Genomic DNA, 22,429 nt, shown 5'->3' on the forward strand with positions numbered 1-22,429 from the left:
GTAAATTCTTCCCTCACAAAATCTTCGTGACGTTATTATTTCCACGTTTCAGGCTCAGATAGGCATTTATTTCATGAAACAATGTCGGACATTTTATTGTAATTTGGTAAAAAATGATGGTTCCTGTTCGAGTCTGAGGTCTTTGTTTTTATGTACGTGTCATCAAAGCGTTGTCAAAGTGTTGCGTAAAAAAAAAAGAAACTGTCAAAAGATCCTGAAACAGGTAAAAACTAAAAACCACAGACGTGGAAACTAATTGAAACGATGCAATGTTGTACCACTAGAGGGCGGTGTCGCCCCATTCACGCCGCCGGCTCTCTCAATTTCGCTTTTCGTGATAAAAATAAAACAAATAAAAATACAACGCTAACATCTGAACGTATATATTTGTCTTGGCAGTGATGCCATGAATCCAATTACATGTGAGCGCAACAGAATAATTCAGTAATCAGCTTTTTCCCCCCACATGCTGGAACTGCTTTGTTTACTTTTTGGCAATATTGTCTTAAAAGCCTCCCCCATTTGCCCCCACACTGCATGCTGGTTAATAGGGGGCTATTGAACTCACCTCGTAGATCCTATCGTTTTCTCCTCGACACCCCTAAAGATCATCTCTGTTTGAAATGATCGAGTGATGCCAAAAGTCTCCGTGTGGGAAGAAAAGGGAGAAACAGAAGAAAACCCAGTGTGTGAAGCCGATTTCACATACCTCAGCAACACTAAATATGGCAGGCTTGGATATATAATTACTGTATTGGTGTTATTATATTACTTGTGAATCCTTGTAAAAGAATTAAAACTATTTTCCCTCAGGCTGGCATCTCTGTGAGAATAAAGGGAGGTGATTTTCATTGCCCGAAGGAGGGCTTTTAATCTTAACACACGCACCCTGACTGCATGCGAAGAATCCCTCTCATGTTCTGATTAGTGGGGAAGTGATCCATACAAGCCTGTTTAAACCCCCCTTGAACACAGAGAGTGGGCTAATACAGTAGGTGTGTGTGTCGGCACTCTGTGTGTGAGTGTGTGTGAGTATGAGAGAGATTAAGGGGCGTTGTGAGTGACTTAAAGGAAGAGGTATGTGTTGATGTGCCATGCGATGCTTGTGAATCACCTCTAATGTTTTTCTCCCTCCGTGTCCCTGGGCTTTGGTGCCGTCATGTCCACACATGCTAAGTCTCCCTCCCTGTCTTTTTTTTTTTTTCACTCCGCACTCTCTCCCATGAACGCTCACATTTTAATGATACAGTACTTCAGAGAGCCCTTTGTTGACTCAAAAGCTTCTGTATTTAAAGCTCTTTTAACTTTTTTTTCCAGAGGGTTTCATTTCCATACAGTTTGTGCATTCAGGCTTTTACGGCGTTCGCTGCCATTTACAGTCGCTTTTCCCTCCCAAACTGTTGTAGAATTTAAACAAGCCAATATACATCCCAGCATTCAACAGTAAAGAGAGAAAGGTTGTTAGAACTTAAAGAGACAACTATGTTTCCTGGGAGCTGGTGGAAATTAAACAGAGAATGCTGCAAACACACCATGCAGAAGGCCCCTGTGAGGTAACGCGCCACCTAGTGGACGAAGTTAGCATGTGCAAAATAATAAATCTGACACTAAACCCAAAGTTACAGTATACCTGCATTAATTTAATCAAATATTTTAACATTGTAAGTGAACACTAGTCACTTGCCCCCCAATCACTTAATTTTCTATTCATTTAGAGTGTCACACTAAATGTGGCTGTTAGTAACTGATAGTAAAGCAGTAAGTTAAATGGTTGGTTACAGTGGGATGTTTGTGTATTTGGTCAGGTTTTAGTTTAGGCTTGTTATACATATGACACCATTGTATTAAATTACTACTGAAAAGCAGAAACCTGTAAGGGAAGGAAGGTTATAGAAAGGATGGATGGATGGATTAAGGGCAGAATTCCCAGAGGAGCATGGTGTACCTGTCCATACAGCACATGTATGAGAGCGATAGCAGACACCTCCCTGTTTGGGCTCTAAAATTGATATACAGTATACATCTTTTACCTCAAATTTTACAAAACAAGTCGCTGAGTCATGGAGTATCAGCCTTGTACAAAATGTAAAATATGAACTTTGGCCGCTCCGCTTGGTGTGTTTGGTTCCTTTTTTGACGTTGTGTTAATGCTTAGCTAAAGTAGCTGCTGGTGATATCTTCAGATCCACTGTACAGGATCACGAGAGTTGATGACCTGATCTGGCTGGTGTTGAAAAAAAGTTAAAAGATTTCCTCCCAGCCAATTATAGAAACTTGACACACATCGCACGGCGGAACAAGAAAAAAGCATACATCCGATTTTCCTTTAAATTGGGAATCTAAAACGTCATATTGACTCCAGTTTAGTCCTCGTAAGAATGGAAAGTCACGGAGCCGGAGAAAACATCCCTGCGACCTGTTTTTCCCTGAAGGTTGTTTGATAATCGGAGTGAAAGGAAGCCACTTCTTTCATGGTGGTGTGAACGCAGCTGGATACGCTGTTGGTTTTGCGGAGGGTGAAAACACAGGTGCTGGTGAGGGTGGCGGAAATGCTTCACAGCCTGTAAACAAAAACGCGGCTCCTGTAATTTCTGGGCCGCGCGGCCTGTCTGCTCCGCGTGTCGCCTCTGCAGGCCAGACGGCTTCTGCGGTTTAATCTGCTTCGTACAGGCGGCCCTGACATGTCATGCGTGCCTCCTTCCGAGCCGCTTGCGTCTGTTGTCGTGTTGATATGTGGGCTGCTTCATAACGACGCGATGACATCAGCTGGTTGTCTGCTGTATAATAATCAGCGCTGGTGTCTGTATCGCTGCGCCGTGTCAACATCCACCGCCCTGTTCTGGCTTGTTCTGATGCTCGGCGGGAACGGAAACATTCCCGATCCATGTCTGAGGGCACGCGTTCGGGACGGAGCTTTACATTTTTGTTTTTCTTCTAAATCTTTGCGTTTCCGTCGGCAACAGAGCCCAAGCGAAATTGATTGGGTTGTCGGTCACAGAAGTTGCACCTGAATATGACAAAAATCTGACAGGTTCCCTGACTTTTAGTTATGGTCCGGAGTCTGGATCCCGATCAGCATCTGATGGTTTTAAGGGAGTTCCCGAAACTCGGCGTGGATTTGAATGAAATAGAATCTGCTTTGCGATCTAGATGTTTGGGTTCCTAGATTAGGATCACGTTCTGGATCTGTGTCAGTTTGTGTGCTCGTTCCGGTTTAACTCCCATATATCTCCGAATGCTTGGCATTCTTTTGGGCGATTCCTGATCCACATATTATCTGGATCAGCCTTCCAGACTCTAGATTCTAGTATAATTCCAAAATATTTGCATGGATCTGAATACAAATTTGGCCCCTGCGTGACCTGAGCATGACCTACCCAAATTTGTTGTTGTGATCCAACTCTGGATGTGGATTCTGGATCAGGATGGGTTGAAAAATTAGGACATGCAAGCTGATGAAAATGTGTGCAGGTATTAGCTCACATGTCACGTCTGCGCCTAACTGGGTGCTATTTTCCCCGTTACTGAATCACAGCTGATGGGATAATGCTGAGCACATGACACACCTTATCCTGTCCACTCTGGCCCTCTTTGGGCTCGCTGGGGGCTGATACAGCCATGTGACACCCATTTCAGGCCACTTTTGGGAGTGTCTTCCTGAAGAGGTGCATTGTGGCTCCCAAAGAGAGGGGAGGAGAAGGTGGGGAGGTTATTGTCCCCGAGCCTGCGGGAACGGCTAGCACTCCGAGGCCAGTAGCAACAAAAGAATGCTGACAGGACAAAGACCATAACTCCATTCTATAGCAACACAAGTGGGGTATTGTGCTCATACAGACACGCATACATACACACGTTTGACATTACTACAATGATGCACACACATAAAGTATACCAGGTCAAATTATGCATGTGTGTGAGTATGCCAAACCCTCATTCATCAACAAGTTTCCCACAGCATGCGACCCCACCCCACGCCCCACAGGACATCTCCATCACAGCCTGAGAATAGCCCGTCAATCAAAGGACAATGACTGCGCGGGCAAGAAAGAAGGACCCCAAAAAGAGAGACGGATACAGAATGACGCGGAGTTTGGGCCTCCATCAAGGCCACTCATCGCTGCACGAACACCTCCTTCTAAACCAAACCTGAGCAGTAACACAAAGCAGTCAGTGAAGGTTCAGTGAAAATGCCACCATAAAATGGACTTATAAGAATAAATAGTGATTATTACTGAATTAGCTGCAGTTATGGGCACCGCTTCCCATCCTACCACCCTTATCTTTGCATCGCAGCGAACAACATGACAGATCCAGGTGTAAAAGAGGCAGAAGGTCCCATAACTCCACAAGTGTCTCACTGTGAAATGCCAGTTGTGCTGTGATCCACCTGTCAAGAACACACTTCCACGTGGCTCTTAAATCACCATTAGCCCTCGTTGGCCGTCATGCCTTTCGGACAGTTTGATGTTTTTACAAAATCGGTTGCTTGCATAGCAGCCATCTGACTTCAGACACCGCGTAGCCCAAACATCCTCGCACATGTTTGCAGCCCAGCTATTTAGCGATATGCAGCTCTGCCCAGTTGCTCCAGAGGATGCTGAGCAACACCATGTGACCACCACTTATTTATTAGAAATTCTTCACATAGCTAACCACTGCAAACTTAAAACGATGCCTCCAATGTTGTTTAATAATGGATGTATTATACAAAGTGGACTGTATGTCCATAAGTTCAGTGCTTTGTTACTGGCACTTCCCCCAGTCACATTCCTCTTCCTCTGTGTACTCATTCACCTCCTTCCCTGCTGTTTGAAAACAGCTTGGCAGAAACTTGGAGGAGCTGTAACCCCTCTGCCACGAATCTGTGAATGGGCCCCGGATGAGGAAATGCGGGTACAATAAGCTGTCCGGGCCGCGGTACCGAAAACACCCCCTCTCCCGCTCACCTCTCGCCAAGGGGGTGAGGCCAGCAGGCAGGTGAGTGACCCCCCCCGACCCCACCCTCTGCTGAGCGTAATCCGACGTGCCAGGAATGTGTCGGCACCTCTCGGCCAACGGCGTCACGGGGAGTGCGAGAGGAGGCGGCGGCGTACACAACCCAAACAGTGTGTGCGCTCTCCCCGGCCTCTCTGTTATGGTCTACATTCTGTGGTGTGATGCGAACGCAGGGGGAGTGTGTTTTGGGAGCGAGAGTGATGGATGACCTAATCTGAGGGGACACAGAGGACAGAAGAGGAGGTGTGGATGTGGACGTGTGAGAAAGACCGCAGGGCGATAAGGATATTTATGTCCAATTTACGTGAAGTATTTCAAGGCCGGGGCTGCTGTATCAACTGTTGCAGTTTTCCTGGGAACAGTTGCGGTGTGAAGCAAATGCTGCAAACATCAGCTGTGTGCCATTTTACAAATGCTAATGATGCTAGCAGCCCTTCAGGTTTTCTTTAGGCTGCAGCAGGACAATGGAAATTTTGACAGGTCAATTGATGCTGATACTCAAAACCATGATCGTCGCAAAGCGAGGCCCTTATTTCTGCACATTTATGTCTGATTTTTGGATTTGAAGTTCTGCTTATCTCCCTTACAGTTAAGACATTCTGGCTCAGCTTTTGCTCCAGATTTGTGACCTAGCTGCACCCAAAAATCTGTTTAACTCCAGCAAATTACAGAATTCAGGAGAAAAAAAATGAAATGTACGACTGTAGTGTAATAAATTGGAATCATCCTTTAATATTACCACATACAAAACAGTTAAACATGAGGAGGAAGCTGAAACAATAATATTTAAAGAGATATGTACAAATAATACTGTACAAAAGAATTTAGCGCTGCGAGAAACGGCGAATCAGTAGATGGAACGGCTGCAGAACACAAACCTGCAGAATGAGCTGGACTGAATGTGGACGGTGCTCGTTGCACACCTCTGCGCCTGCACACAAATACGTGCACCCGCGCGCGCTCCCTCTCTGGCTCAAACATGCCCATGCACGCGTTTGCCGAACAGGCAAAATACATTCACGTTCGTAGCAAAACCCATCGCTCGGATTTCGACACAGGCGCACCTGGACCGGCTAAGGTTTGTCCACCTGTGGTGGCTTGTATGGCTTAATCTGGGTCATTCTGGGCGCTCCGCGCGGCGCGCACGCCGCCAATGAGCACTGGACGTGCTCCTCCCTGGGTCCATGGCGAGGGGTTAAGCGTGTGTTAAGTTTTCCTCTCTCCATTTGTCCGTATTCCCTCAGTCCATCTCGGGCTAAAGTGCTGCAGAGAGGAAGAAATCAATTTTTAAGGGATTCATTGACAGTCAAGGGTCCACGAGCGTCGTTCTTTGAGCATTCCGCAATCTCCTGTCCCCCAAAAAGATTCCTTTACAGGATAGCTGAAGAAGCAGGGCCCCCCTGTGCTTCTGGGTAAGGCAGGACTCGTTGCTCTTATTGGACAACAGCAGATAGTCGCTTCGGCCTCCTGCCTCGGCCAGCACGATTATACATCTACAGCACGGCGGAAGAACAATCCAGTGTTTTTCACACAATCTCATCTGTCCACGTGTCCGTCTGCCCTCCAGCCTTCCTCGTCTACCAGTTGCAGTCCTTCTTGAGGAGCGTCAGGACTTTGCGCCCTAAGCTGGCTTTCCAAGGCTTGACGAAGCTCTTCATGTTGACCAGGAGGCGGCCCTGCTTTCGGTCCGAGTGGCCCGCCACGAGGTACTCCACCCCTGGTGAGTGAAGGACACAAGCACAAGCTGAAGCTGCCGCCGGGTCTTTTAACGGGTTTTAAGATATTTAGAGATCTAGAGCCAAAGGAGTTGCAGTTGCGTGGGTGGTTTCTATGATAGAGTGGGATAGATGGTGGGACTGGTTATAGTGGGATTAATGGGATGAATGGACAGGTCAGAGTGGGAGTGATGGTCTGATTGGACAGGGTAGAGTGTCTTGCCTGAGTATATACATTTATGAAACATTTAATTGAGGTTTTTATCCGGAAACAACAAAAGTGGTTCAACCGGAATCGAACCGCTCTGAAAACGTCTTGGGCTGTCTCTCACCTGGGTTGAGGAGGGGGCAGGTGCAGCCCCGGGCGGTCCAGGACTCGGGGTAAAGAGTAGCCCGACCACGTTGTATCTTCACCTTGGGGTTTTGACTGAGCACCTTCTGAACTTTGACCTCCACTTCGGCGTGGGAGCCCTTGTCGTGGGCTGACAGCACTTTGACCTTTAATACTGAGAAGAAAGAGGAAATTAAAAAACACTGACCACTGTTTTGGTGTGTGTGTGTGTGTGTGTGTGTGTGTGTGTGTGTGTGTGTGTATCTTACCATATGCATAATTCATGGTGCAGAAGAGTTTACTGTTGATCAGAGTTTGCTCTTTGCACTCACACTTCTCTGCAGGAGACAGACGCAAGCAGATTAATATTTTATTACAACTAGTGCGCTGTGTGTGTGTGTGTGTGTGTGTGGTGTGTGTGTGTGTGTGTGTGTGGTGTGTGTGTGTGGTCTCAGATACTGTTCACGGCGTCCTAAGAATGCAACAGCAGCACGTGTGTCCAGTCAGGAATGTACCAATGAAAGCATGAAAGCTGCAGTTTGAAGGTAGTGCTGGCAGTGGGGGGTCCAAAAGAAAGGACAGACTGTCTACCCACACACACACACACACACACACACACACACTCGCACACGCGCATGCACATGCACGCACACACCTGAGTAGTGCAGGGCAGAGAAGAGTTCGTCTACTCTGAAGATCCTGACGGGCTCGCTGGAGTTTCCCTCTAAGTTGTACAGGTCCAGATCGGATCTATAAAACAAACCCAAAGAAATTCAGTTGCTTTTTCACTTTCCGGGTCGAGGAGAGAGAAACCTGCCCGACACTCACCCAGACACACAGTCCCCTGTAAACGGGTCACAGTCTCCCGCGCAGTCACATGGACGGCAGCCGTAGTCGTGGAAGCCCCAGTATCCCACCATGCACCTGTCGCAGTGGGCTCCTCCCACCCCGGGTTTGCAGATGCAGTTCCCATTGGAGGGGTCGCAGACTGAGCCGTCAAAATGGAAGGGCAAGGAACCCAAAGGGTGACAGTTGCATGCTGTGGGTTCAAAAGGTATATGGGGTGTTAGTTCCCAGTGGTATTGGATAGAGAACAAATGATTTCAGTAGAGATTTCGTACTCTGCTGGTGGCAGAAGGGGTCAGGACGAAGGACGAACAACACCTCCCTTGATTATCTTAGCAGCCGTTGCTAACTATGGCTATTTTTTCCCTATTGTGTGTTTTTGTTAATTGTCTGCGCTTAAAACAACCAAAAAACAATATCGGCACACCCACACACCCACTTCTTTCCACTGGCGGCGTGAGGAAAAAAACCCATCAACACTGTCTGCTGTCTTGCTAATGCTCAGACCCCTCAGGGCGGGGTGGGGGGAGCCTTCCCCCCATAAATCTGTCCCCATTTCTGGGCAGACAGGGAGGGGGGCAGGCGGAGTTAGGAGGGGCGTGGCGAGGGAGAGGCAGAAGTGGAGGAGAAGGGAACAAAGCTGGGGGTGCGTTCTTTGGAGCCATTCCTCTGCTGTTTAATGAAGCGTGAAGCTCAACAGGCAGTAAATGACTCCAACTACAGTCCTTACTGTACCTCCACCCCCCCGCCCCCCCATCTCCCGCCACCCTCGGCTCTTTCAATCACTTATCCTGGACCCGCGCAGCAACAGAGACAACGTTACAGTTCAGGTCCTTCCTTTAAGCCTATATTTATATTCAAAACTGCAAATTCAGCTGAACTCGAGTTACAAATTCATCCAGGAATCTGGTGAGTGTTTATGGAGAGCATCGGACTGGAGAACGACCCTTAAAGCAAAAATAAACATTGACCTAATGCACGCATAATGATTTAGCGATGCGTGCTTAAAAAATACTCCTCAGCGACTCCAGACCATAACATCTTCCTCAAATATGTAAGCAATTGTAAGGTTTTTATTGTGTCATATCTTGAATAAACCTGTTTGTTTAGATTCCAGCCAAATATTTTACAGACATGATTCCAAAACCGCCCCGTGAAGGCTGAAGTATTGGCTTCATTTCCCCATCCAGAGGAAATTGTACAGATTTTTCTGATGGACCTCAGCCAATTTGGAGAATTTTTCTATTTCCACCCGTCCCAGATGGAAAAACTCACTCATCCAATCACATTTGGCCACTCGTGGTAAACAATGTGCTCCCATTCAACCGATACCAGAACAGTTTTTAGGGTTTATAGGAGGTAAAAGCAATGTGGAGAAATCTGGCAATCTGATCAAAGTTAATTAGTAACAATCACCTAATAATAAATAATCCTGTGGAATATGAGGAGTTGGGGAAAGAGGCATAAAATGGACTCGCTGTCATTGGGGTTGAGCGTGTGAGGAGCAGCAACACATCGTTTTGTCGAGCTAATCTTCCTGGTTTGGCTGGTTAGTCGCTAACGTAGCCGTAAACCTCTAAACGTGCATGAATGTAAGAGGGTTTTTCATGATTCTTTGTAACGCGGTTAATTCAAATAAACCTCCACGGACCGTTCGAGTCACCAATAAAAACAGAGATAAGATAAACTTCATCAATCCAATCACAAAGATAACACGTTTGCTGACGTTGTCCATGCAACGCCGTGACGACCGACTCTAACTGGAGAAACTTTGTACGCGAGTGTGAATCGGAGCGGATTAATGAGCAGCCTCCGCACGTTAATAATCAAGCCAGATTACAGCGCCGCCTCGGTTTTATTAAGCCCGAACACGTGTAGCGCAAGAATTTATGAACGCCACCCCGGGACTCTTGTGTAAATACGTGTGTATTTAATGGATCTGTCAGCCGCAGCGGGCCTGATAATAAAAACCTATGCTGAGACATGACAAAACACCTTCCTGAGCAAACACACCTCCAAATATACACTGCTAGTGTGTGTGTGCGTGTGAGACTGACTACAGTGGTTTCGGGCCGCTCGGAAGGTGGTATGAAAGCTATGTTCTTCGCATAAGAGGGAAATTCCTACATTGTCAGCAAACAGCTGAAGTAGGGTTTCACAACCGGTGCCATAACCTCGCTCTTCTTCCATTTATCTTTAATCAATCAGTCGTTGGATCATGAAGGCCCCCTCCCTCCCCACCCACACACACACACACACACACACACACACACATAGTTGCTTTTAAGAAGGCATACCTATGCTAACTTTAGTTAATTAGCATATAAACCAAGCCACTTAAACATTACGACACTGTCACACTTGGTTAAATATTAAAGGAAACACAGAACCTTCAACAGAACCTTCAACAGAACCTTCAGCCTTTCAGTTTAGTGAAGACGCGTGATGAGCTAAAGGCTAACACATTCACTGTTTTGCCATCACTGGATGTTTTTAAATGGGCTATAGCAATTTGATAGCGTTTATAAATTCAGTGCACATACACATACATACACCCTCTTGCAAACACACACACACACACCAGTAATCACGTCTGAGTCGAGCATACCTGGAGGACTGAGCTCACAGATCAAATCTGACAGATAATCAGAGGGAGAATGTAGCCACCACTCCATGTTTGGGGATGACTATCGCGTGTTTACGTAAGACTTGTCTTGCTGCTGGAGGACAGCGTGCCAATCAAGCCAGACACACACACACACACACACACACACACACACACACACACACACACACACACACACACACACACACACAAGCTAAGACCAAGGACCAGGGGTTCTGATTCATTCTTTGAGTCAAGTCAAAGGAATGTCACCACTGATGATTAACAACTTACACACACACACACACCCAGAGCCCAGTGCCCATCAGAAATCAACTTCATCGTGCACGTCCTGGCTTGTGATTGCAATCCTTGACATTCCTTGAGCAAATGTTTGCCAGTGTGGTTTGTATGAGGTTATTGTTGTCATTAATAATGGTTTATTTTGTTTTACAAGGTGTTCTACGTGGTTGTACGTGGTTGTGGGGGTCCATGTGTTAGTTTGCCAAAAACAAAAACAAATAAATTAACTTGTGAAATCCCTCTGTTCTTACTACAACTCTGTATAATTGAACGGTGAGCACCTGACTCAACATTCTTTTGGAACTTCTTTACGTCACATCATGACGGGACTTTCTGTGTTAGGTTTTGTTCCACGACGTGTTTGGTGCCTTACATTTGCAGGAGTCGGGGGCCGCGTGCGGTCGTCGGGGATCCCTGTAGAAGTTGACCTTGCACTTCTGACACTGCCGCCCTTCGGTGTTGTGCAGACAGTCACACACGCCTCCGCTGCGCTGTCCCGACTCGCGCCACGCTGTCCAATCGAAGTGGCAGCTCAGGGCGTGTCCATTGCATTTGCACTCTAGCGCGAGATGGAGGAAATGACCATATCAAGGATCTTTAGCTTCCGACAGCTCAAAAAATCACCACATTTGTGAAAGTTCCACAGTAATGGAACTAGTAGCAGCTTGCTTGGTAACCCTGCAAAAATGGACACATGACAGCAACTGAATTACCAAAACTACGTGTTTAGTTGACTGAAGCACCGTTCGCAACGCCTAAAACGATCCGAGGGGGATTTTTTCAAGTTGAAACAAAGTTTGTTTTCCCCGGCCGGGAAAAGGTGTGTCTGCGTTTGTTGGACTCACTTTGACATTCGTGCGGAGCCCCCGTCAGCCCGTCAGCGGGCTGCCAGGGCCGGTCGTTGTAGAGAGGAGCGCAGCGCTCGCAGTGATCACCTGCAGTGTTGTGTCTGCACACACACTTTCCGTGGACCTGGGAGAAAGAACGAGAGAGGAGGAAAGGACAGAGGGGGAGAAAGAGCTCATTAGTAACAAGGAAAAGGAGAGAATGATAGACTCTTTCTCTCTCGTATTCCCTCGCCTGACGTTAGTGAATGGAAATGGATTGTTTGGCTTCATTGCTGGAGAAAAGAAAGGGCCTCTGAAAAAGGCTCTGTGTGTGTTTATGAGAAGGGTGCAAGTATGCAACACTGAGAGCACAATAACAATCTCCTTGTCATTCCTGTGAGCTGGAATGCCATGCACGCTGGATAATGATTGAAGAAGGGAAGGGGGGAGCAAGGCATCTGAGGAAGCTCTTTATTTGTTTGCGTTACACCGTGCGACTAATGTAGGACACACACATAAGATTATACAACCATTATGACGCCAACGCACACAAGCAGTATCACAAACGTAGAAAACCCACGCTGGGAGCTGCGTCGGGTTCCCACGGTGCGTGTGACGTGTTGCTAATTCCCGTCAACACAAGAGAAGAGAACTGGTGATCGTAACTGGGTACATTTACTGGAATTACTACTGCGTTATTAGAGCGTATATGATGTTAGAGGATGTTTGAACCTGGTGGTCAAAAGCTCTTCATGAATGATTATCTGTTTCCAACAGTTAGCGTTCGATGTCGTGACCTCTGCTTGTATTTGGCATCACCGTGTGAATGTGCTCCCGCACAGACAGGATGAAAAGGATGCAACCATTTAAAAATCCCAAATATTTTAGCTAGGTTTTCTGCATCTAGCCCTGACTACAGTCTCACAATTTGAGTTCCCCCACCTCTAAATTCCAGCTTTCATGAGAATGTTTTGACAATAACGTTTAAATGGCGATAACATCAAAACCGACACATATCGCAAGAGGAAGAGCGAAACGAGTCACGCTGAAGAGAAGTAATGGACGGAGGAAGGAAACGAGAGAAGACAACAGAAGCAGCAGCTGGCTGGCGTCCAGACAGCTGGTATTTCAAACCTTTTCATATGTTTACCATAATGTGATACGGGACAATTAACACATGTACACACTGCGAGCTCCACACACGCAAACCACGAATGCGGCCTTTCAGAGGACACGACAGCTGGATGTGTTTCTGGAATCCACCAAAGGCTAAATGCTAAAAGTTTATAAAACACACGGGTTTCATTCAGAAATGTGCGTATAAAAGTATCCACTTAACTAAACACATGAGGCAACAAAGTAAGTAGTTAGACGACTGAGCTAATTGCCGCTAACGCTTCAGTAGCTACTCCTGGGTGTCATTATGTGTGTTTACATGTGTGCTAACTTTGTGGCTAACAGACAGACGTTATCGCCTGAGCTGCACAGGAGCACAAAACAACAAACAAACAAAGTGCTCTTTTAGTCTACGCTCACGGTGTCTGGGCAGTAATGACTCTACATATCAGGATCACTTTCACCACTGATTACAACAGACACACACACACACGCTTAAAGCAGACAAAACATTGCATACTGAAGCACACACACCTTACCCTCAGCAGACCAAACAAACAAGAGGTAATGTTTGTCGATGGAAATGATAACATTGGACCTAGTTTTAGTGTAAAAGAAGACCCTATTTCATGTCTCTGGGTTTATATACTGTTAGCTTAAATACACACTTCACAAAGGATTCATCTTTAGATTTTGTCTTTTATATTTATAAAAAAAAGATTTGTTTAAGCTTTCTACTGAGCCACACTGTTCAGTTCAGCACAGGACAGTTCGGATTGGTTTGATATGGTCTGAATTTACTTGACTTTTTTAGTTTGTGGACTGAAGGATGGACGGTGGTTAGCAGGGTCTCCTTTTCTTTAAACTGCATGTGGACACGACACAGTGACTATAGTTAAATCACTTCCAATCTCCTCAAAAACGTAGCTAAAATATGACAGTGGTGTTCAATGGATGGATGTTAGCAAACAAAAGTAGAGAAAATCGACACTTGAATTAGAGAATGAAGTGGAGGTGGTGCTTGCTGACTTACTTCAACCTACCACCGGGTGGCGGTAGAGCTGCTTTGGCCTGATGTGACTACCATGTCATCTATTGTGCAAAACTAATCTGTATAACAAACACTAGTCGTTTTTTTTCTGCATGCGTGCAATGCAGAGCATGTTGTACAGTGATGAATATAAACAATACAGGAGACCTTTGACCTCTCACTGAAGTAGATGGGAATAGCTCTGCTGCGCTGCACACGCCCATCTCTTCCCTGGCTGCTCAGCAATCACTGCCCCCATCTCCCATCTCGAGCCGTTTGTTTGGGTTTTGTCAGTAACGGTGGCTTTGGTTTGAAACGGACACAAAGTGCTGATAGGCAGCAGAAGTGACTTATAGCCACCGTGTGTCTACGGAACGCTCCCGCATAGCTCACTGCTAAACACCCTTCCAGTGACCTACAGTAATGTTGTGAGCACACTTGAGTTTGCGGTGAAAACTTTACATCTTGGTCACAGTTCAGGTGAGGTCTGTGGCGCTGCCTCTCGCTCTCATGCGACGTGCCTGGCCTTTGAAACGATCCTTTATTGTTATCATCCTAGCGTGCTGAGGACAGTTTTACAGTCCCGTGGTCTAAAGACTGTTTTGGGGGATTTTCTGCCCTCAAAATACGGAAATCCTGATGAAAATACTCAGCAAAGCTACTTGGAATTCCTTGGCATGAAAACAGTCAGATTTAAGGATTTGAAGAGTGGGACCAATAAACCAGCTATCAAAAGCTCTATTACAAACAAAAGCTGATATAAGTAAAGAAAACACATGAGATGTAGTCACCTGACATACCAAAAACTGCCCCATAGTCATATTTGTACCATGTATTTCACCTGTGGATTCAATGACCAGTGCTAAAAAAAACAAAACAAAAAAAAACCCACTGGGACTGAAAGGCCCAAAGGTAAATGAGTAAAATAGAACTTCTATTATTATTAAGAAACTGTCGAATGAGATTAATGTGAATCAGTATTTAAAACCTCTGATCTAAATCTAGTCTTGTTTACTAAAACATGCCTGTAGCAAACTGCAAAAAGCAAAGTCAGATGCTAACAAGGTTAACACAAAGACGTAAACCAACCTGGCATTACTGTTTCTAGTACAAGCTAGTTAGCGCCGCTAAAACCCTGCCAGTGTTAATCTTATTTTGAAATACTTCCATAAATACAGTATCAACAGAACATTAACCAACCAACCAACCAACCAACCAACCAACCAACCAACCAACCAACAACCAACCAACCAGCCAACCAACCAGCCAACCAACCAACCAACCAACCAACCAACCAGCCAACCAACCAACCAACCAACAACCAACCAACCAACCAGCCAACCAACCAACCAACCAGTCAGCATAAAGAACAGCTTTTTTAAACAACTCAGAAGCGTTTTTGCACAAACAATGTCTGAGGCTTCTAAACACTTAAATATGGATATTGTCAGAAATGCAATTGTAGCTTTGCTTTGCAACTTTAGAAAAGAAAACAAGAAGTTTTCTTTTTTTTAATCTACCTTTGATTATATAAGCTGTAAAGGAAACTCTCACTTTTCCCGTTGAGCCTCGCTGATTGCGGCGGAACGGGCGCTCGGCTTCAAAGCGGGCCGCCGCTTGTGTTTGTGGAGATGGCAGCGATAGGAGCCCGGCTCTGAAACACTTAGTGTTGATCTCCAGGAAAGGACTAAGAATCACACCTTTATCAACACACGCACACACATCAGCACCATCATTAACCCTCGGCTGAATCAATATCCACATCTCTAGGGTCTGTTATCAGCACAGAGACAGCTGTTTATCAGAGCGGACAGGAGAACAAGGGGACGCAGTAGAAAGAAAGGTGATTCCCCCCCACCCCTCTTTTAGTCTGTTATTACGATAACTGCCAACATGAAGTGAACAAGCCATTTAAGTCTGTAAATATCAAACCGTATAATCTTACATTCCTTTGAACAAGTGAAAAACAAGCCCATGGGGGGGGATGAAAAGAAATGTCAAAACAAGACAAAGAGAGCTTTGGAGCAGGTTTTTCAACATCGGGCTTATGCTTCATGTATTTAGTGTACAGAAACAAATAGGATCCTGTACTTACTGGGTTTGTGTGGCTCTTCCATACAGTTCGCAAGTCATGACATCTTTCAGCAGTATTACATATTTTAAAGATTAGCGGGTTGCTGTTTTGTATGACTAAGCTTTAGCGCTCACACATGCACATGTGGGTTATATGATACACATTCCTGCCAAGCGCAGAGGGCGATTATTCAATAGGGCATTTAAGCCATAAAAGACACAGCACATAAAAGTCAGAGGTGAAACTACTTTTTTGTCTACTCGCTCACACCTAAATGAGCGTTTGAGACTGCCAATAAGAGAGTTGCTTCATATGTTCACGCGGAATTTGCATCACAGTTGAGACAAGTTGCGACTACAGTGGGATTATCCCAGGTGGCAGAATGCCCGCGTCCTTCTCATTAATGCCGGAGCTTTTTCAGGTCGATCCGCTATGTCACTCATGGAACAACTGGTGATCACTTTAGCTAGCGCCAAACTGGTAGCAGGGGGCAGAGGGAAGCCGAGTTAACGCAAAATGAAACGTTCCTTCTGGGTAGTCAAATTGCTACGTCTTGCCGTGGTCGTTTCTTCCCGTTTTGGGGTTTTGCTGCGTTTTTTTGCTCTTGTCAATAAGCTCTTGTAACCAATATTTCTACATTTCGTTGACATTTGTAGCGCTGCTCTCTTACCACGTGGTTGGTCCGATCTCTGATGGGTTGGTAACCCAGAGCAGGGACACACTGCTCAGCGTGGCCGTTACAGGAGCAGCTACCCTTCACTATCAGGTCGTAAATGGCAAAATGTTGGGTGGGGAGATGCTCGCGTGCAGCGTTGAGGTCTTTGGCCTGGCACGGACACGGCTGGTGCTTCAGCAGGCGAATACGGATGTTGGTGACTTTTAGCTGCTGCTGGCCCTCGTCTCCGAAAGGATCCAGAGATTCCCACTTCGGAAGGCTACGGTAGATCACCTGAGTCAGAGAGAGAGAGATCAGATGGGTAAACCTTCTATTCCTTGTTGCTCAAAAGGATATTGAGACAGGAGCTTTGGAGTGAAAATGTTTTTTGTCTTTACAGTATGGACTATAGGTCATGACTCATGGGATGTGAGTCAAAAAAAATGGATCAGACGGGTGGAACAACCGGTTTTGGTAACACCTCTGTAACAAAGTATGATATTCCAAACCTACTGACTCTGACCATGTCTTCCTGTGACCATGAGGGTATTGGGTGTCTTGAGGCCCCCTCTCAAGTCTTTACCCATGGTCATCGTTCAAATTGAAGATCCCTTTATTGACTGTCATCACCATGGCTACCGCTGCCCGTGGCAACAAGTGCTACTACTGCCGCAAGAGTGAAAAAGTTGGCGTCTGCTCCATGTTTTGCTCTGAAAGAAATTTTTGTTGTGTGTCTCTGCACAAAGTGTGTGTTGTTGCCCCTGGCTGTCATCGATATCGTGGGATGAGCAGCGATTGTGTGTTATCTGGATGCAAGGAAAGCCCCCGTGCTGTTCCTTCATTGGCTGGATGACTGGCTGCGAGCGGGATGGGAGGAGCACTATTAATTTCCCTGTTGTTGGTAAAGGTCACGGGGTCACGGCATTGTGGTCCACAATTAAGACAATTCGACAAATAGGATGAGGGGGGCGCCGATCCACGGGAGAGCATGGAAAGCTGGGCCAGACAAAGACGGCGATGGAGATGCAGCTTCACATAACTCAGAGTCACACAAAAGCCCTGCGACAGCCCCGTGACACCACAGCAACACCAGCACTCACACAACCACACTGGCATGCTCACAAACAGAAACCCCAAAGGGGTGTGTGTCTGTGTGTGTGTGTATGTGTGTGTGTGTGCGTGTGTGTGTGTTGGGGGGTGTCTCTTAGTCATCTCTAAAGTTTAGAAACTAAATATTATTTTTGCACATATGCAGATGACACCTTTCTTTATGCTAATCTGGGCCCTGAGAAGGTATCCATCCACACTAGACATTTCTGATGCACTAGCTTCTAGCATCTGTCTTTACCTGACACGAACCTGCAATTATTACCAGTTATTTCCTTTTATCTCTGCCAGAGTGGAGGACATTTATGTTTTCCTTCTGTGTAAGCTCCTCTGTTTCAACGATTGCTTGGAATATCCCTAAAATGCGGTATGTGAAGGATCTGTTGATCAGGTTTTGATCACGAATCTTCAAATCAACTGAAGACTCCTTAAAAAATGAGCCTCATTTCTGAGTGCTGGAGTACAGCAGGGGCCAGGAGTCCACCCCAGACTGAAATGAAAGCCTGGCTTAAACGGGCATAATTCCATCAAAGCACCGTGGACTGTAATCTGGTAAACAGGCACAATAGGCAGTGATGGGAGAAGTAAGACAGGGGGGAGGGTGCCTGGCCAACAGTACCAACTTCCATCAGAGCCGTGGAACTTCCTTCCCAGCAGACAGACGGAGACCCTTACTGTATGGGCTTATCTAAAAAGGGCATGGGCAAAAGTGTGTGTGTGTGTGTGTGTGTGTGTGTGTGAGTGTGTGTGTGTAGGCCAGTCTGCCTTGCTCTATTCCCTAAGGAGATCAGTTCCTATAACAAACACTCACATTCTTTTCGCCTGGCTGACCTCATAAATAAGACAAGGAGTTCTGAGTTCTCAGACACGCACGCACACGCGCGCGCGCACACACACACACACACTACAGGTGAACACAAAGGGCTTTCAGAGAAATCGGTGTCACGCTTTCATATCTGCTGCAGAAAGCAGAGACAGAAAGCTGGGAGTACCTACTTCAAGTAATGGTTTCCACCCTGGAATCATTACATGCGTTAACAACAACACGTGCACAGGGGCTGGCTTTAGTCGTGTGATCCATCTTATTTGCTTTGAACAATTCAGTGTATGTCATTGACGTATTTATGTTTTTGTCTCACTCTGGAGCGCTGAAAACTAATCTTTTCCCAGGCTTCATGACATAAGTACACATATTTTAAGGAGCAAATCCTCACGTGAGAAGCCGAAACTCGTAATCTTTCTTCCATTTGACGAACGACTTAAGCAGTTATGGAACTCGCTCCACTGAAGCTAACTGAGGAGCAGCATTCATGTTAGAAGATGCCAAACATGGTGAACATGTTAGAAGGTGCTTAACATCAACACAGTCCACAAAACTGGCTGGTGGGATGGATCTGGAGCTCAGCTGCAAACACAAACGTCCTGAAGAAGTTTGCTGTCAGAACTGTGATTTGATGCGAGGTAAAATCACTGAAAACACACGGGAGGACAGAGGCAGTATGAGACATTGACCAGTAGCTGGTCTGGTCCCCTTGACCTCTGCGTCGTTGGCTGCAGGGTTAGAAGGTGAAGTTCATGGTCTTATTGCAGGGGGCTGACAAGGATGGAAACCCAAAGCAAATGAAGGTCATATTTTTTCCTTCTTACCACACAAAAAACCATAAAAAACAGTCGGAGTTCATTTTAAGGGGCTCTCTGTTCAGTTTTTACTTTCACACAGGAGCTTGAAATACCGCAGTCATTTTAACTGAATACAGTCATATTGTTTTTACGCCGGCAGGGCGGCATAAAAAAGATTTACAGTACAGAAGCGGAGTAAAGCTCATAACACCTGGGCGAAGCGCTCGGAGGGATTCACAGCAGCGGATCGACTTCCAAAGGGGACGTAAACACGCATCTGAGAGCACAGCGGGGAGTCCAAAGAAGCCACACGCTTGGCATGTGCCTCCACGCACATCTGCAGAGCAGCTCCCAACCACACTGCTTCAATTAAACATCAATGGGCTCCAGGAAGCCCTCTCGTGCTACAGTATGCTTGTTAAATGCTCACTCATGCACATACACACAGAGCTTCCCCGCATGGCTCTGCTCTGCTTCCATTCTGCTCGGCGTGCTAACGACACCATATGACCCCTGCATGTTGCGTGACTTACTGAAGACGGATTGTAGTTTTCTTTATGGTCGGCGGTGCATCGGCCCGAGAGGGTCCGTTTAAAAGAAAGATATGCCTCTTTGTTTTACGCAAGATGAATGATCCAAATCCCCATTTGCAGCCTCATTTCCACCTACATTAAGCAGCTTTAAGACCCATCTTGGTAGGTCTGGATTCAGGAAAATTGCAGAAATTCAACTTAATATAAAGCAGGTGATGTACAACACATCTTGCACGTGGTCTTTATGTATATTTTGTATATTCCACATAAGTTTACAACTTCTCCATTCTGCTGTGACACTTCCATGTCTGCCCACTAGGGGGCATTGCAAAATGATGCTTGCTGGGCATCTTTTGAGCCCTTACTTTTCTTTTGACAATCAAATCTCTGTGATTGCCCTCTGGTGATAGGCTGCAGTATAGTTCCTGAGCTCCTCCACAAAATTCTGACTTGGGTCAAAATACCTTCAAATATTGAGCAACTACAGCCTCATTTTCAGTGTGGGTGTGTTTACATGCAGGATAGTGACAGATGTATTTAGTTCTAAACATAAGTGAAGTAGCTAACAGGGAAAACAACAATATGCTTTCAAGCTATGTTAGGTAACTCCTTACCTCTCCACGGTTGCAGGGATAAGCCCCAGAATATTTAGAGGTACACGTGGCTCCATCGCGCCCTGTGCCTTTTTTCCCCTCCTCAAACCCGTAGGTAGCGCTGCAGTTATCGGCGTAGTACTGCAGCATCTTCCACGTCTTCCCAAAATCCCTGGACCTCTCCAAGGTCATGGCGGCGGGTCTCGGTGAGCGAAACACCAAGATGAGATGCGTGAAGTAAAACTCCGCCTCCAGATCCAACTGCACCGTCTCAGCCTCCACCCCCTCGGCCGACTGCCACCAGGTGTTGGGGTGACGGAAGGATGAGTCCGACATGGCCCCGGGCAGGTGGGACAGCAGAGGCAGGCCGGCGTTGCACTTGGCACATTTGGGGGCGCCGCAGGCCAGGTTGGCGTTGGGGTCCGAGTACGAGCAGTGGAGCTCGGTCCCGTTGTGGCCACAGACGGTTTGCGTCAGCACCTGCCGGCCCAGGGCCAGGTTGCCCATGCGGGGGTTGCAGGCTCGGCTCTCGCAGCGAGGGGCCACGCCTGCACGAAACACCTCCACCGAGAGAGCTGGAAGGATGGGAGGAGAAAAGGAGTTTACACAGGTACTCGGCGAACACGATCCGCAGTGACATAACAGCTTTCAGGAGAAAACACCAAAGACAAAGTGAAAGCACGGGTGTCAGGTGTGTTTGGAAAGGTGTGGCAGCCTTAGTTGAAAGGGTCTGTTTACTCAAAACGCACTTCTAGGATTCATCATTGCGCTGATTTGGTTCAGACTAGCTAGCGGTGGTTTCCAGGCTGGAACTTTGAGAGGATGAATGAAGTGTTGGCTGTATTCTGGGTAAAATGCAACAGGTTCACACATGTCCCCAGTGATGGGAAACCTGCTGTCCTGATCTGAAAGGGATTGATTAAGAGGAAGCACAATCAACCCGACTGATGAGGAATCGAATCGGCCTTATCGAGCCACCCGAGAACTTGTCAGATGGTGTTTTGCGCCGCTCCTTGACCCCAAATTCATCGAATACTTCCTCCGTTCTTCAGGGTACCTCTTCACTTGAGGGCTGGATTGAGAGGTTGTACGAGGGGGTGAACTCAGAGGAGTGACTTGGTGTGCGTGTGCACGAGTCAAGTGATGTATGTTGATCGGAAATGTTACGCAAACAGGATAATAGAGGCATTGTGCACCTGCTGGCCGCAGCCTGCAGCCCCCGTGAACTCTGGGAATCTCTGGCAGCCTCCTTCCATTAAACATCATGGAAAAGTCATTTAGCATCTCATATTGAGACCGTCGCTAACCTCGGCCACCCGAATTAACTTTCTGCCCTGAAGAACCTTAACAGGAAAAATGTGGAGTTCATGATGAATTACATAACTGTCTGTAAGAGAGGAGGTCAGGCTGAACCCGCCAGGCTTTTTAATAGGATGTGAGCTAAAGGCTAGGAGAGTGTTGAGATAAGCTACTGTGTATTCAACTAGGATCCTTCTTTTAAACCTATATCTCCATCTCTTTTTCATTTACATCCAATATTGATGCATTAACTGGAAGTAACTCTTGACATGAGCAAACTTTAATGAAAGCACTAACCTGCATGTGAAAATACAGCCAGGATAATTACAAATAAATACAACATATCTCCTTGAATAATCCCAAAACACACGAAAAGACGAGAAACAGGTGGGGGGTAAAAGCCCCGGAGCTATTCGGACATCAAATGGGCAGAGATCTCATCCACCACGGGGGTAAGAAAACAAGGACAAGTGCGCAGCTTCAGATCCGGTGCGGACTTTCTCTTTCATTCAGCGGAGATCCCACGAGGCGATAATAAGTGATCAATAACGGACATGATCCCGGACGGTCCCGCTGAGAGAAGAAGCCCAGGTCGTGTGCTGCTCCGGGACCGGCAGCGTGTCTCATGTCCCCTCTGTGTGAGCCCGCTGGCCGCTCTGCGATGCACGTTTATTTCTGGGGAGGCAGCGCGCACGGACCCGGAGGAGACGCTGGAGTGACAGCGGCAGCTCCGCCTCTCCTCCGCATGTTCCCCCGGCTTAAAGGAACAGTCCAGTAGAT

At 46.6% G+C, this 22,429-nt stretch overlaps 1 protein-coding gene across 1 annotated transcript; it reads right to left on the reverse strand.

Moving 5' to 3' along the window:
• Positions 1-5,702: 5,702 nt before the first annotated feature.
• ntn4 (netrin 4) lies at positions 5,703-22,407 on the reverse strand. The gene is made up of 10 exons (XM_057022276.1): positions 21,947-22,407; positions 20,372-20,925; positions 16,513-16,791; positions 11,641-11,767; positions 11,169-11,354; positions 7,870-8,080; positions 7,697-7,791; positions 7,311-7,379; positions 7,043-7,216; positions 5,703-6,712 (listed from the first exon to the last, which is right to left on the reverse strand). Exons 1-10 carry the CDS (start codon positions 21,990-21,992, stop codon positions 6,573-6,575), a joined length of 1,881 nt encoding a protein of 626 aa, XP_056878256.1. The 5' UTR covers positions 21,993-22,407; the 3' UTR covers positions 5,703-6,572.
• Between the last annotated feature and the right edge of the window lie 22 nt (positions 22,408-22,429).

This window comes from Takifugu flavidus, chromosome 22 (assembly GCF_003711565.1).
Source record: "Takifugu flavidus isolate HTHZ2018 chromosome 22, ASM371156v2, whole genome shotgun sequence".
NCBI lineage: Eukaryota > Metazoa > Chordata > Actinopteri > Tetraodontiformes > Tetraodontidae > Takifugu > Takifugu flavidus.

Excerpts from the sequence above, each read along its gene's own strand:
- ntn4 (XM_057022276.1), bottom strand. The coding sequence starts at position 21,992 with ATGTTGTATTTATTTGTAATTATCCTGGCTGTATTTTCACATGCAG. Across the intron at positions 8,081-11,168 it reads GGCCCCCGACTCCTGCAAAT|CATGCAACTGTCACCCTTTG; the intron begins GTAAGGCACCAA and ends TTGAACCCACAG. Across the intron at positions 7,217-7,310 it reads CACCATGAATTATGCATATG|TATTAAAGGTCAAAGTGCTG; the intron begins GTAAGATACACA and ends CTTTCTTCTCAG.